This window comes from Neodiprion lecontei, chromosome 2 (genome assembly GCF_021901455.1).
Source record: "Neodiprion lecontei isolate iyNeoLeco1 chromosome 2, iyNeoLeco1.1, whole genome shotgun sequence".
NCBI classification, from domain to species: Eukaryota; Metazoa; Arthropoda; class Insecta; order Hymenoptera; family Diprionidae; genus Neodiprion; species Neodiprion lecontei.
This window is the reverse complement of record NC_060261.1, coordinates 23754597-23770200: the sequence shown is the minus strand read 5'-3', so window position 1 is coordinate 23770200 and position 15604 is coordinate 23754597. Positions and strand designations below refer to the sequence as shown.

The 15604-nt window shown below is 38.0% G+C and overlaps 1 protein-coding gene across 3 annotated transcripts in view; it reads right to left on the bottom strand.

The window, feature by feature from the left end:
• The window catches only part of LOC107219496 (nucleoredoxin), a 72918-nt gene that overhangs the window by 15752 nt on the left and 41562 nt on the right, over positions 1-15604 (bottom strand). For all 3 annotated transcript variants that reach the window (XM_015657735.2, XM_046731385.1, XM_046731384.1), the window contains exon 2: positions 378-647. In XM_015657735.2, coding sequence (XP_015513221.2) covers positions 378-647 — 270 coding nt within the window. The remainder of the gene's footprint in view (positions 1-377; positions 648-15604) is intronic.

Here is a 15604-nt window from a genome sequence, read left to right as displayed (position 1 = left end):
CGATCTATTCCAAATGGTCAGCAGCAGTGTTGTATTAAAAAAAAATTCTGTTCATGTAGATGATTTGATAAACCATTCCCCAAGGAGGACCCATAGTCGGTTGAAACGGAGACACAAGAAATGGAGTTTTTATTGCGAAAGACCTACATATCCAACATTCTGCTACATGTAATAAGGAGGTCAAAATACATTTCTACATACGTTATGAAATATTGCCTACGGAACATCCAAATGCATACATTTTCCCATTTAAAATAATTGGACAATAGAAAATACACGTTCAAGCTTTCCCGAAATCTTTGGATTTAAGGTACACGCTTAAAATGAAACTATTCTAAGTGTAACCCGGCCCTGCCATCAGCACCACTCCGACTTACCCAATGGGCACTGAAGTACACACCCTTGACGCAGTGCCGGAGCTCCTCGTGTAGCATCGGCTCCTTGTTGTCTCGGCTTCCGCATGGCAAGAGGGGCCCGTCGACAAGGGTGGCCTTGGGATGCGGTGGCGTCCAGGGAAAATTCGCGCCTGTCGGGTCTGCCAGGGTACGTTCGACGCCTCCGCGAGTCACGACCGATCCCGTCCCGCCCTCGACCAGAATCAGAGTCGGGACGTCCGCTTTTATGCGATACCTCCTCGTCAGCCGCGTCTGAAACAAGCCGAAAAACATCATCATCAGCATACGCTTCGTGTCTGTGAAGGGTTACACGTGATAATATCCCAGAACTTTTAACCTCGCGACAAAATATATTGTCAAGTAACCCCAGCAATATTGACCCACAACAATATGATGATAGAGACAAAACCTCCTGACGATAAAACTTCATAAGACTCTTGAATATAACTTTCCTCTATCTGTAAGAGGATCAGGTCAGAGTTCACATAAGTATATCACCCCGTTCTGACTTGGCTCACAAATATCATTGTATCTCCACAACTATTAACCCTCGGAGAACACACAGCGTCTGTCAGAACCTGTCCCAAAGTTTCGATTTTGCTACTATTTTACGTGAATTTTTTCGAATTTTTACCCAAAATATAAAAATAATTTTAAATTGACATTTTTTTACAAAATTTCCTGTTGTTACGTCCTCCAGACTTCATATTCGTTTCCCACAATATTATATTCACTTTACTTCCTGAATCCTCTCTTTATCTTCACAGAGACAGCAGGTACACGGAGAGACAAATTGTTGCAAAAAGTCCTATAATTACTGGCATTTTAGGGACATATCGGCATTTTTCGCAATATTTGTTACAATAACAGTAAAAGCTAATATTTTAATTGTACATTCTACTAGTTGACCAGAACAACAAGTACTAAACTGGTGTCAACGATTCTAATTTGTGAATAGTAAAAATAAGAGTAATAGAAAGAGGTATTCATATTATCAAATGATCCTAAAGAAATAGGAATAATGAACTAGCGAATTAAAACTTTGTCCCTCAAAATACTGGAAAAATTCCTATACCGGAGAAAAAGGTAGAGACCATGTTATACATTTTGGACTGACTGCATCAAAACCACGGTCTTACATACAGGTCTGGCAACGAAGGTAGTGGGGGTGGTTCATTTCACGGCCGGTTATTTATCTCACTTTGTGGCCGCCAGGGCAGCGTTGTGATCGAGGGATGGATAATCAACGCGTGCGCAATGCAGCGCCAACGTAAGAATAATATTATTATTGGCATATTTTCATCCCTACCATCCCTACCCCACGTTCATCCCTAGATAGCAGCGCTGCGACATGGCTATTTCAAACACTAAAGACCACTGACAGCAGGAGAACCACGCCGCTCTGTAGAAAATTGGCTTCATTGCCAGACCTGTACGTAAGACCGTGATCAAAACATAATAAAATTACCAGCGAGAATAACGAATTCGTCGCCGAAAACTTCCGGGTACATCCGATGCTAGCCGAGTGTCGCTGAGCATCGAAGATGCAATTGCTTACGGCTCCACGTGCTCGAGGTTGTCGCGTTTTACGTTTCACGTAGGCTGTGTTCTCAATCAGTGCAATTCACCAATTATAACTGGAAAAAATGGAAGTCCAAAGCTAAGAAACATTGTAAATACTTCATCATCAGTTTAACTTTCGTGACGATCCTTGTATTTCTTTAAAGAAATTCAAATTTCGCGGGGCTTACTTCGCCTACGCCGGTAGGTGGCTGCAGACGCGTGGAATATTCACGCGAGCGCTGCAAATTATGACCGCGTAGCATATAAGCAACCGCGCTGACACCATAAATATGTAACTGGTATGCGTTCAGACTTGCGAGCGTATGGATAAGCATAAATGAATATAAGGTTTAGGTCTAAGTTTATCAGATTGAGTTAACCGAGGAGGCGAATGGGGAGATTGTTAAAAATATAACCTTGCAAAACTTACATTACAAAATATATATTATGTGTCGTGGATCACCCATATATATGTTACTATAAGACACGGATTTAGTAAACGAAAACAAGCGCAATTACTATTTATTTTCAATGCTTGCTGTACAATTCTTCCTAAAGTTAGGAATTTTCCAAGGCACGATGGTAAGTAAATTACTCGACGCTGCGATCACAATTTTGCCATAGTGACTTATTTACTGTACGAATTATTACTGCTGATTGTCGTATGTTTTACAATCGTCTTTGGGGAAACTGAAAACTTCTTAGGATAGACATCTATCGTCCAATAAAATGTCATCCGTGTAAATCTCTGAACTGCAACCAATGAGTCTTCTACCTTCTCTAACAATAAGTTCATCACTTCCATCTTAGCTTCCGCACCAGTCACTTAATTATATCTCTATGCCAATCTAAACCCTTCTCCCAAGCCGACTCCTTCACATTGACCACTGTTATAAATCAATTACTTGGTCATGAATGATAAATTAACTACACCATTTAAATCGTCTAACTCCCTTGAAACCGATTCCTTCCTTTTTTTAATCATTCCCTGCATTGGGAATAGCGGCATGTAAGTCCATAATCAGCATGTACGAACCCTAAAATAGTCAAATAACACTTAGGCTGGGCGCAGAGTAGGTTTCGGTTGCCGCTCATCGAAATCTACGCGTTCTACTCCGCAACAATTTTTTCATAAAAATAAAAATTTTCAGTAATGTTTTTCGATGATTTTGTTACGGGGTGGTTGATTGTGATCATGACGAGCGGCTATCGATGAGCGCATCCATACCCAGCCGTGATGTTATTATGGCCTATTTCGGGTTCGTCACCCGTCGACTACGCGCACGTACGAAGGATAAGAGGGAATGAGAGGTACTTTCATTGAGGAGTTGAATGTCTAAGTATATAAATGATTTATTGTCAAAGATATGGAGAGTACAGTGAGAAGATGCAGAGGAGGACAAAGGGAAGAGAGGTAAATTTAGATGTTGGCCGAATAGAAGATGACTTGAGAGTGAGTATATGGGGGGGGGAAGTATGCAAGGGACTGACTTGTTGCAGTGCAGGAGTAGAGGGAGTAATCTGCTGACGCGGTATGAAAACTGAGGCAGTGAGGTGATGATAAGAAGAGAATGCAGGGTATAAGGTAGCTGTAAGAGTGTGGGAAAAGAATCTAATGTCTGAAGGACGTAACAATTTAATATTTCTGAAGAAGCATTTGAACTGCGGGGATTGACTACAATATTTGAATTATATGTAAGGAGTTTTTCAATTCGATGGGACGAGCAGTTCTGAAATGGTAGGTCGTGAAAAAAGCAGAGGATCTCACAAACCCAAAGTGTATTCGGTGATCGGAAAAATAGGTGTGTACTCCTAAGGTTAATCTGGTCGTAACGAAATATAGCATAAAATCTATCCAGACGTTATACCTATCCACAGAAAGAAAAAGAATCGAAATTTATTCTATAGTTCTGTAGTTATGAACGAATATACATATAGAAAGGCAGAGAGACGTTCAGTTTTATATACAGAGTGAATTGCTAACGGCCACATGATCCGTTGTCTGCTAAAATTTAATGCGCACGCACTACGATCTAAAGGTGACTGTTTGTCTAGGCCACCAACCGTCATAAATGTAATCTCAAAACGTTGACAATTGTCACCGGCAGTTGTGCTCACCATCGACGACTGTCAAATTTTTTAAGGTTGTATACATAGTAACGAACTCACTTCTTAATTTATGACGGTTGATCGCCCTGGCAAACAGCCGTTCTCGGATTGTAGCGCATGCGCATTAGATTTTAACAAACAACGAATCATGCAGTCATTGGGAATTCAATCCGTACGTACAAAAGAAGAGAAGATAAATCTGAGCAATTTCATATAAAACAAGCTGAGATATCGGCAATGTAAGAAAAAATGTACTCGTTTGAATTTTTGAATTGTAATTAATCTCACGTGTGCTTTATCCGATTCAATAATGTTTTTGGGCTTATTTTGCTCGCTGACCACATGCCCATGAATTGTGTGTGAAAAATTCAACATAGTTTACGTAACAAATAGCTTGGACGTCGAGAAATCAAGTAAAATATTTCGCCCATTATGTTGAAGAAAAAAACTTTGCATATTAGAGGTATGTTTGTTTTTATTAATAAAACGTACTTAAGTTTAACTCATAACCTACAAGTTCTGAGTATTGCGGAGAATTACATTGATTTCCTAACTCATCACGGCTTGCATTGTTTGCTGTATTCACTTGTAGTTCTAGGTTTTATAAACAAGCCTTGACCTCTTCCAATTACTTTATCATTACCTTCGGGTTAATTATTTGAGATTTATAACATCACAGCCAGGTGGCAGCCATCTTGGCTAAACCCGTAACCATGTAGACACTTTTTAGCTTACTATCGGTTATTTAAAGATGTATGGAATAACTAAAACTAAGAAAGTCTCATTCAAGTTAATCTGGTTACACATAATTAAATAAGTTCCCGCGATATAAAAAAAAATTTTAAATGTAGAATTTTCAATGGAATACCCTTGTAATGGCAACAACTTCAGCAAATAATATTATTTTGTCATTTTTTACCAAAAAATCAGCACTGCTTTGCTAATTCAGATTGCCAATCACTCATTTAATTAGTGAACAAACTTCCCATAGATCGTCTGATTGTGAGTAAGGATTTGGGTAACAATGATATAATTACTGTTTAGTTGAAAGTTTATTATTTATCATCTACAAATTGTAACGATTGTAAGTATACTGTTTTCATCAACTAATATGGCTGACAAGTGTATTTTCTTTGCATTCCTATTGGCATACAATTTTTTAAAATTAAATGTGTTGCCACAGGAACGCTCCAGCATTTGAACCGCAGTAGGATTTTTATTTGTTACGTACAATCCTGTCGCCATAGGCACGATCGATTCTTCGTCAATGTATGTACGTGTGATTAACGCCACCCCATTTGATCCAGTTCGCTTTGGGGCAGCAGCGAGCCCACCGCTTCACCGCCGCTGTGGAGGCTCGAAGGGTGTGAGGCAAAAATCATGCGAGTAAAGGGGCTTCGACTCGGTGTTGAGTTGGTAGCAAAGCGCACGCTTGAACTGAACCAGAGATTAAAGATGTATCGGGCGTACAGTTGAATAAAAATTACGTGAAAACAAAAACATCGCACTGCGGCAACAAAGGTGATATAACTCAAAAATTCTGGATTGTCAGTTATAGTGATATTCTGGTTTCGAGGTCTGGGTTTCGGGTGTTTTTCGTGCTCTACATCGTCCATTTGTTCATAGAATTTTCATTGGTGTTTAAAGAACTTGCAGTTAAATTTTTGTGAAAAAAAAATGGAAATTAAAAAAGGTATGGGTCTCTAAACACGACCGTGACAAAAAAACCGGTTGAGGTGGCTAAAACGATTCCAACGCTCCCATTGATCCGAAACAGAAAAACAACGAGCTTGTTTGATTAACAAGAATGTCGTTATAACCCGTACCAAGAAGAGAAAAAAAATTATCAAAAATACCAACTGTTTGAAGACAAAATTAATATATCCCCCATTTTTTTGAATGTTTTTCAATTCTTTTAAACAGTTGTGATAATATAATAGTTTCGCGTGGTAGGGGTTATAGAGGGATGTATACTGAAAATTAATACCAAACGTTAAGTCAATGGGTTGGATAGAACTCGAGATTTTATGTCAACCAGTATGAAAATGTTGTTTTGTGATAAACGCATTTATGTAAAGTTTAATGTTTTGACCTTGGTTTTGGTGCTTATTTTTGTATGAGCTGGAATGGGAATTCTTCTTACCTTTGACTAGCGATTCCTGGGCATAAGGGAAGCCTTCTACCGCAATCGCAAATTCCTTACAGGCCGATTTTTCTGGCCTTGAAGCCAACAAATCTATTGAGACTATAAAACGGTCGTACAATTGTTTCACTCAAGTGCGCATAACTTCCTCCATTTTTGAAAATTTTGTCAACAGGTTTGGGCATAAATATTCATAAAAGATGCAACTATAATAATATGTAAAAAAAATTGATCGATCCCTCCAAATTTTCAGACCAAAATACCCCCTTACTACGTTTCGATTGCCGAGATTCTAATCTATAGCCATGTGAAATGACACTTGTGTAGTTGCGAAGCTTGCCACCAGAGAGCAGAAATGTTGCTATCACAGCGTACCGGTTCTGAACCGGATTTGTCATAAGCCGTGTCCCTTCGGAGTTCTTATGGTCAACTTCAACTTTGATTCGGATCATTGTAGAGGGTGCGAACGGACTTTTTGATATTAATAGTTTCCTTCGAATATCAATGAATTACCCCTTTAAACTTTTGATGGTTAGATTTTTCTGGTTTTGCTCGTACTGACAATAACTGTTTCTCAGTTGTGTCACCTTTGTCGTCAAGGTGTGACATGATTAAACAAAGGTATAACAATGAGAAGTATAACTTACTTCATCAAGTTAAATGCAATCAAAGAAAAGACCCTGTGATTCGGAAAAAAATTCAACATTGAATTTCAACTGTACTTGAAAACTGTGTTATCAAAAACATGAGAGAAATCATATTATTCATCTTTTTTTTTTCACTGTTGAAATCCATATAATTTGATTCGAATTTGTTGGACGAGAGCTCACTCTATTCACAAATAAATACTAACCGTTTGAAACAGAGTTGCTCTTGAGCCCGTCGATACGTGGAAAAATTCGATCTGTAAAATCGTCATAATTTACAAATGGTAAACTTATGATTTAGCGGTGAATAATTTATTTTTACCTGAAATCTAACTCATAATGAGACGATCCATAGAGGATTCATCCACGAATACAATGAGCTATCGTTAATTAGAGTTAGACAAGCCGTGTGATTTTCCCAGTGGAAAATCCAGTGGGAAATCACAGTATAATATTATTTCTCTGAATTTGCCACCAAAATATAAAGTCTTTAGAATTAAAGTTTAGCGTTTTAATTTTTTACCCCGTCTCACGCCAATGTTTTCAGTAATGTGTAACTAGATTAGTTAAAGAGATGCTTTCCAAGACTTTGTTTTATCAAATTTTTGTTTAAGCCACTTTTTAGACCTGACTGTGCGTCCCATATATACTTAAACGTTGTATCCGTTGCCGGCATGCGAGCACAATAGTTAGCATTCATTGTACAAGTTGAGCTCTTTTTAAATTTTGGAAACAGTTAGCAATTAGCCTTTTCATCGAGGATATTTCACTCCTGAAGGCTTTATATATTTTTTCTCACATGATTTTGCAGTATAAAAATTATAGCGAATTGTGATGAAAGTAATTTGCACCAAGAATCTGTCTCTCTCTCTCTCTCTCTCTCTCTCTCTCCCTCTCCCTCTCCCTCTCCCTCTCCCTCTCCCTCTCCCTCTCCCTCTCCCTCTCCCTCTCCCTCTCCCTCTCCCTCTCCCTCTCCCTCTCCCTCTCCCTCTCCCTCTCCCTCTCCCTCTCCCTCTCCCTCTCCCTCTCCCTCTCCCTCTCCCTCTCCCTCTCCCTCTCCCTCTCCCTCTCCCTCTCCCTCTCCCTCTCCCTCTCCCTCTCCCTCTCCCTCTCCCTCTCCCTCTCCCTCTCCCTCTCCCTCTCCCTCTCCCTCTCCCTCTCCCTCTCCCTCTCCCTCTCCCTCTCCCTCTCCCTCTCCCTCTCCCTCTCCCTCTCCCTCTCCCTCTCCCTCTCCCTCTCCCTCTCCCTCTCCCTCTCCCTCTCCCTCTCTCTCTCTCTCTCTCTCTCTCTCTCTCTACATGTGAGGGATCAATTTGTACAACTCCTGATCGTCTCTGATCATCTTGTGTGTGTCTGATAATTTTATATACCGTTTCAACGAAACCAATAAGTCTTTGCAAGTTATTTTAAAATTTTGTTTGGCTTTCGTGCCTGACAATGAGATGATAAATGTGGAATATTTTGTTCAATCAAGGTTTTCGAACATTTGAAGTTGAAAACTGTTTGGAAACAAGGGAAGGAATTGGCTACGATGGCTCGGTTGAAGGACCAAATTGAGTCTGTGAGAATAAAAGATATATTGCAAAGAGAATTATAATAACTGACATAAGATAAGGCAATTAATGCAATTGGAAGAATAAGAGTGGTGTTATAACGTAGCGTGAATAGGTCGGTATTGGAAGAATCTGTGAAGTAAAGAAATAGTATTAGTTCGTTGTTGGTTGAGGAGGTCCGTCTACGGATGTAGACACAAGTTGGTTATTTTCCAATGTAATTAGAGAATATCCAGGCTATAAGGAAATAGTACACATAATGCGTTTTATGTGTGTAATCGAACGAGTCGACTAGAGGAAAGAGCGCGAACCAGGCGTTGAGGACAAGATTGCACGAATGGTGCAATCTTGTACAGTGTGTGGATTCAATGCTCTCAAGAAGGTTGTACGAACTAGGTGCTTCAAAGGATCTCAAGAAGGTTGCACGAACTAGGTGTCTTGGATGAGTGCACGAACTAGGTGCAGGAAAGGATCTCAAGAAGGTTGCACGAACTAGGTGCCTTTGATGAGTGCACGAACTAGGTGCAGGAAAGGATCTCAGGAAGGTTGCACGAACTAGGTGCCTTTGATGAGTCCACGAACTAGGTGCAGGAAAGGATCTCAAGAAGGTCGCACGAATTAGGTGCGTCGACGACAGTGCACAAACTAGGTGCGTTGACGACAGTGCATGAACCAGGTCGGCTAGAACAAACAATGCACGAACTCGGTGCGGTAAAGTAACAGAGGGTACTCGGTGTCAACCTGTGATTCAACCAAGATATCGGGTATTGTGACACTTAATGCTGAACAAACTCGGCGGTGGTCAGACTAGAAGTGGCGCTTTTATATGGGGTGGTTGGTCGTATCATGGAGCGTACAGCAGAATAGCGACTGACAGATTATCTGCTCCCTTGCAGAATTATACTCTTAGGTGCTCATTCACTCATTGTAGGCGAAAGTGAATTCGACAGCGTAAATCCATACATACAGAAAGTTACCAGTCCAATCACAAGAAAAGAAAACATTTAACTAAGGTTTTTCAAACAAAAACACAATTGAAAATGTTTGATTGGACATTAAGACAGTTAAGGATAGACACAAAGCGTCGATTATAGAAGTATACTTCTGAGGTGTCAAGCGAATACGAAATTTATTGTACATAACAAATGAAATAAATTCTAGGTGTGTTGGGTTGGGTTTGTCAAAGTCTATTGAATTTTTGGTATCCAATCTGACTGTGTTTAGTGATATAAGTCTTGTGTCCAATAAATATTTCCCTTTTACTTTGTGTTTCCATTTACCTGATATTCGAACAGGATCCCTTCAAATTTAAAACATAATGATCAATAATTAAATAATTCATGGGCGATAAAGTTTGCTATACATTTAAGTGTATCCACGTATAAATTAGCAAAATTCTGTGTGAGCATTTTATCCAACGTCACGGATAAAACCAAAAGTTTTGGTCCCTTGTCAAGGAAGTTTAAGGAATTAGCATACCGTAAAACTAATTATTGATATCTTTGGATGTGTCTTCTTTATATACTAGTATATCAACAATGCTAGCATTAACCATCATTGCGCATAAATAGTCTCAGACCTGTAAGTACAAAGCTATACTCAAGGATTCAAGTAGTTGAAATCTGTCTCAACTTCACTTATTTTTACTACAATAATACGTTCTATAAACAAATATTTGGTGTGGCCATGGACTTACCCACTAGTCCGGTGGTCGCAAATTTAGTAATGAAAAATCTTGAACAAACTGTCATTGGTTCTCTTCCGTTTGATTTAACATTTTACAAGAGGTACGTTGATGATATCATTTCTTGCGTACGTGAAGACAATATCCAGGATTTGGTAAATGTATTTAAAAGCTTTCATCCAAGACTCAAATTCACGTTAGAGCTCGTACAACATGGTCACATCAGCTTTGTAGACACGTTGGTCATTAATGACAATTGGAAAGTAATAACTAACTGGTTTCGTAAGGACACCTAGTCGAGTCGGTATATCAATTATGAATCTCATCACCCACGTCAGTATAAAAAAAGTGTTGGTAATACGAAGCAGCTGGCTCAATCTACCGAGATCTAGCTCGGAAAGTTGTGTCACGTGATAGAGTGATAGATGGGCGAATGAGCTATCGTGCCTATGAGAAATATCAGTATTGCGATAGCCGTTGCGGCGTGTACTCGAATAATAAAACTGTGTATTCATAATCTCTTGCGAGTTTTTTTACCCTCTAACAAAAAGTGTAGCCATTGGGTTATTTGATGGTAGCTTCGTATTATCTCATGGCAAGTTCAGAAGGCGTAATCTCAAACTAATAAGAGCAACTCTTCTATAAAATGGATATCCTCCGAAGCTAATTTCAGAATCCCAAAAACAAAGGGTATATAAATTTTATAATACTATAAACTTTGGGAATACAGCCAATTCCAAAGACAATAACAACAGTGTCACAGGGTCTATCCCTTTTGTTGATGGATTGTCTTATAGTATCAAACACATTTTAGGGAAAGAGACTTCAGTGTTACGCTTGAAATTTTTAACACAATGAACGCTCTATTCACTCTTCTCAAATCTCATACCTCAACGTTAGAACAAATTGAAAATGTATAAAAAATTAATTGCAAAGACTATCAAAACTGCTATTTTGGACAAGCTGCACAGCATTTAAAAAAACGAATGGGTAATCTTATGATGTAAAGTCTCACGACCCGGACAGGTCGACTCTTGCCTTCCACTCCCTCACTGAAAGTCATGCATTTGATTTCGAGAATATTGAGGTAGTAGACAAAGAAAAAAATTGGCATAAGCAATTCATAAAAGAGATGATACACATCACTAAGAATGAATATTAATAATTAAACCGTAATTAATAATTAAAGAATAATTTCAATAGAATGACCGGCATTCAGAATTTGAGCCGTCTCTACTCTAATATAATCTGAATGATGATGAGTAAGTTTCTAAAATTTTCTAAAGTGTTAAAATTTTCCCGCCTGCACTATGATCCTGATTCCTAAATAGGGTGTCAGCAAATTTTGGAAAACGGAAGCATTTAAAATCGCTGAAAATTGCAAGAAAATGCGTAGGTATACAGAAAAATCAAAGTTTGATATAACAAAAAGAAAAAAAAAACAAAAATGGTAATGCTATTGTTACGTTCATGAACGTCGTTTATTTCCGATCAGTAAGGAATAAACTGGTTCGACTTCGCTTTTACGTCCGGGGACAACCAGAAGTTGCGATAAGAGTTGAATAACCGTTTGGATGTTTGAGGTATCAACTATATGTATATTTGTTTGAAGAATTTGTGGAATAGTTTAAACGGATTGTGTAGTTTACAATATCGGTAAGAAAAGTTATACGTGAGGTTGTTGCGTGTTGAAATAGAATTGATCGTGTCAAACGTTGAAATAGGAATGAATATGAGGTAAAGAGGAGTAGATGTAAGGTGCGCAAAATGGTGAGGAATAGAATTAGCATAGTCAGATAGAAACCAACTGGAGTTTTAATCTAGGCCATCGTGGAATGTAATACTGGTGCATGTAGAATCACAACTGAACTTCTAAGTTAGGCCATCTTGGAATGGACCTCCTTTCATCACTTCCTCCTCGTTCACCGAACTCATAGCATCTAAGGTGGCAAGGAATGTCAATAATGTAAGTCAGCTAATTTCACCATTAGCTTGTTGTACATATAATAATTTTTCTCTAGCGAGTAGTCGATTTTTGTCCTATGTATAGTGAAATTTTTCTCTCTCTGAAATTGTAAGCCACACATGTGCTAGGTTAACCTAGTCGATAACCTCATGATACATGGGCATTGTAAAGTCACTGACGCTATCAAACTAAAGAAAATCGAAGTTAAACCATTTATCACTAATTTTTCTTTGTTTAATAAACAGCCTAAAGATGGCAGGCTGAGCCGGCCAAAACGTCGATACTGAATAATTTGGTTGTTTACTGCCTGATCTTTTCTGACGAGTATATAATGAAGAATATACGCGGCATTCCACGCCAAATCGACCACTTTTGAACCCGACCCCTTTCAATTTGACTAAAAGTTTTTTTTTATCCTTTTCTACTCTATGAAAAACGTTTCTCAGAATTTTTTCAAATTTTTTCACCCAACCAAAATAAAGTTATGAATTTTTGAAAAAAACGGGTTTGTTTTTTTTTGAAATAGTTATAACTTTTCCAAAATTTGACTTATCGGAAGGTTTTTTTTTGAAAATTTTCGTCTTTCAATGTACTTTTTAAAAAAAGTACACAAAAATTGTTACGCCCCGACGTACCGCCTTGGCGTACCTTTTTTAAAATTCCATCTCATTTCATTTCTCTAATTTCTTCAATGCACAGATATTATTTCATCAAAATCTCATATTCTAATAACGGCGAGTTCCACCCCTCCTGGCAAAAGTCAGGTAGAGACCAAGAATGATCCCTAGTATAAGGTTCAAATTTGTTTCTTATGACTGGTACCAAGAACTGAGATAGGAGACTGGTGAGCTAGTAACAGCGGAGCTCAGCCTAATAATACCTCTCTTTTTAAGGCAAAATTATCATTAATATATAGCATAAACTATTCATCCATTGTGAACTAAATTAAAATAGATTACCTATTAAGATGTATGGATGGATGTGTGAACGTTGTACGTAAATATCTCTTGTTCATATTTTTAATATGTCACCGACGAGATTGAGAATCGTCGGAACACCGTCGAAGAGCGTGAAGTAACGCTGACCATGTGGATTTGGGCACCGGGAGGTCGCCCTTGAACCTCATTGGCTAATTACCGTTGCAATTTATTACAACTGCAGCTCCTTGGACCCTCAGGCCCAAGAAGCCGCGTCTTTCGTCTGTCAAGTCGCGAGGTGCGTGGACGTCAACCCGTATTAGCCCTTCTTGAGCAAGAGTAGCGTTTGAAAATCTTAGTTGTGACCGGCCTAAAATCTCGCGCTAATTCGTCAAATTCGAGCATTCAGTTATTCTGTTAGCTGCAAAAGACTCACTATCTTCTACGTTTCCATCTTTACTGTGCTTTACTAAATCTCATTATTTCGCGAATAGACATTTTTATGCCATTTCATTTTCCTTAATTAAATTGAGTTCGGCCCTGATTCAACCGAATCAGGTAATTTTAAGTGCTTATAATAATAACTACATTATCATTTTAAATAAATAATCTTTGGAATCATTTTTAACATATATCAAAATCAACAAATTGACACTTTCAACCATAGCTTTCGATAGTAGAGTATCATTCTAAATCCACAAAGACTAAGTGCCCGACGTACAGCATCGTTCGATTCATCAACTCTTCCGAACTTGAGGTGAGGCCCTGGTTCAGAGTTCTACTGACGCAGACCGACGCGACACGATCCGACGGCTCTCAATCTCGCTCGAACTACACATCTAAAAATAAGTCAATGCGAGTGCTAATCTTCGACATTGAACGAATTCTTGTTTTCGCCTTTTTAATCAAAATTCACTATTGTAATACCCATTTAAAACTAAGACTAGAGTTGGCGGCTAGCTTCACTACCCCCAATTAGATCGAACGCATTAATCTAAAAAGAGAGATACAATAATCACGACCAGCTAGTTATAACCATCGTTCAGAGTAGATGTTCTTGGTACCAAATAATAATATCCTTTGGAACAGAATAACACACGATTTGCCAAAATCCGCAAACGGTTAAATTTAGTGATTCTGCAGCTTCTCGGCATTTGAATATAAATTCGTCCGTCGGCATGGATTGTTATATAAATTCAAACACTTTATAAATTGTTACTTTCGGCTTCTAAGTTATTATCGTCATTCATAGTTACCAGACATTTCAATCACCAAATAAAACAGAATATACTTCATATTTTAGCAGTTAAATCACTTCAAACCATTTACTTTGAACGACAACCTTTTTCCATTTTTATTATTATAAATTAGCCTCAATCATTTGAACAAACCTCACAGACCTGTACAGGACTATAGCAACACGATCCTACAAATTACCGGCTTATCGAAAGGTAGGTCTTTCTTAGTTTTAATTTTTATTCATTGTCGTTACGTGGGAGCATCTTTGATTATTCAATTAATCATTAACTTTTATTAATATTTGGATTTTTAGAAAAAATCGAAAATTTCTTGATAGTGTTACGTTCGGCGTGTCGCCATACGTCTCCCTCATTTCGTCACTCTCCTACGATTCTTATATTAACCTTATCATCTCATTCCTGTCCTCCTATTTTTATTCTGGCTCAAGCCATTCGTTTCTAGCCGACTCTGCTAATTCTATTCCTCACCATTTTGCGCACCTTACATCTACTCCTCTTTACCTCATATTCATTCCTATTTCAACGTTTGACACGATCAATTCTATTTCAACACGCAACAACCTCACGTATAACTTTTCTTACCGACATTGTAAACTACACACTCCGTTTAAACTATTCCACAAATTCTTCAAACAAATATATAGTTGATACCTCAAACATCCAAACGGTTATTCAACTCTTATCGCAAGTTCTGGTTGTCCCCGGACGTAAAAGCGAAGTCGAACCAGTTTATTCTTTACTGATCGGGAATAAACGACGTTCATGAACGTAACAATAGCATTACCATTTTTGTTTTTTTTTTCTTTTTGTTATATCAAACTTTGATTTTTCTGAATACCTACGCATTTTCTTGCAATTTTCAGCGATTTTAAATGCTTCCGTTTTCCAAAATTTGCTGACACCCTATTTATGAAACTCGTTTCATGCCTCTAAAAGTTCTTTAGTGTAATACATAACCATTCACAGAAAATTATCTAAAACTTCTGGACTTTTATTCATATTTAAAAATTTTTCAAATTCTTGCATACGAGTTTTTCAAAATCGCCAAAAATTCTAAACAAATTCATAGGCATTCGGAAAGCCAATGAATTCATTTTATGTGAAATGAAAAACAATTCACTGTAGATTTGTTACAAAATTTTCATTTAAAGAATTTGTACGTTCCATAACATTTTAAACGTGCATCTTAAAAAGGCCATCGCTTTGAAACGGATATTCCAGCCATTTTTTACCAAGCTACGTGTTTTCTTCAAAAAAAATTGATAACATTCTTCTATCTCTTTCACAACACGCCCAGTTCAATTGCATTGTGAATATTAAAGAGAATATACTCAAAAAGTTTACGCAAAGTGATCATCTCCGCTTATT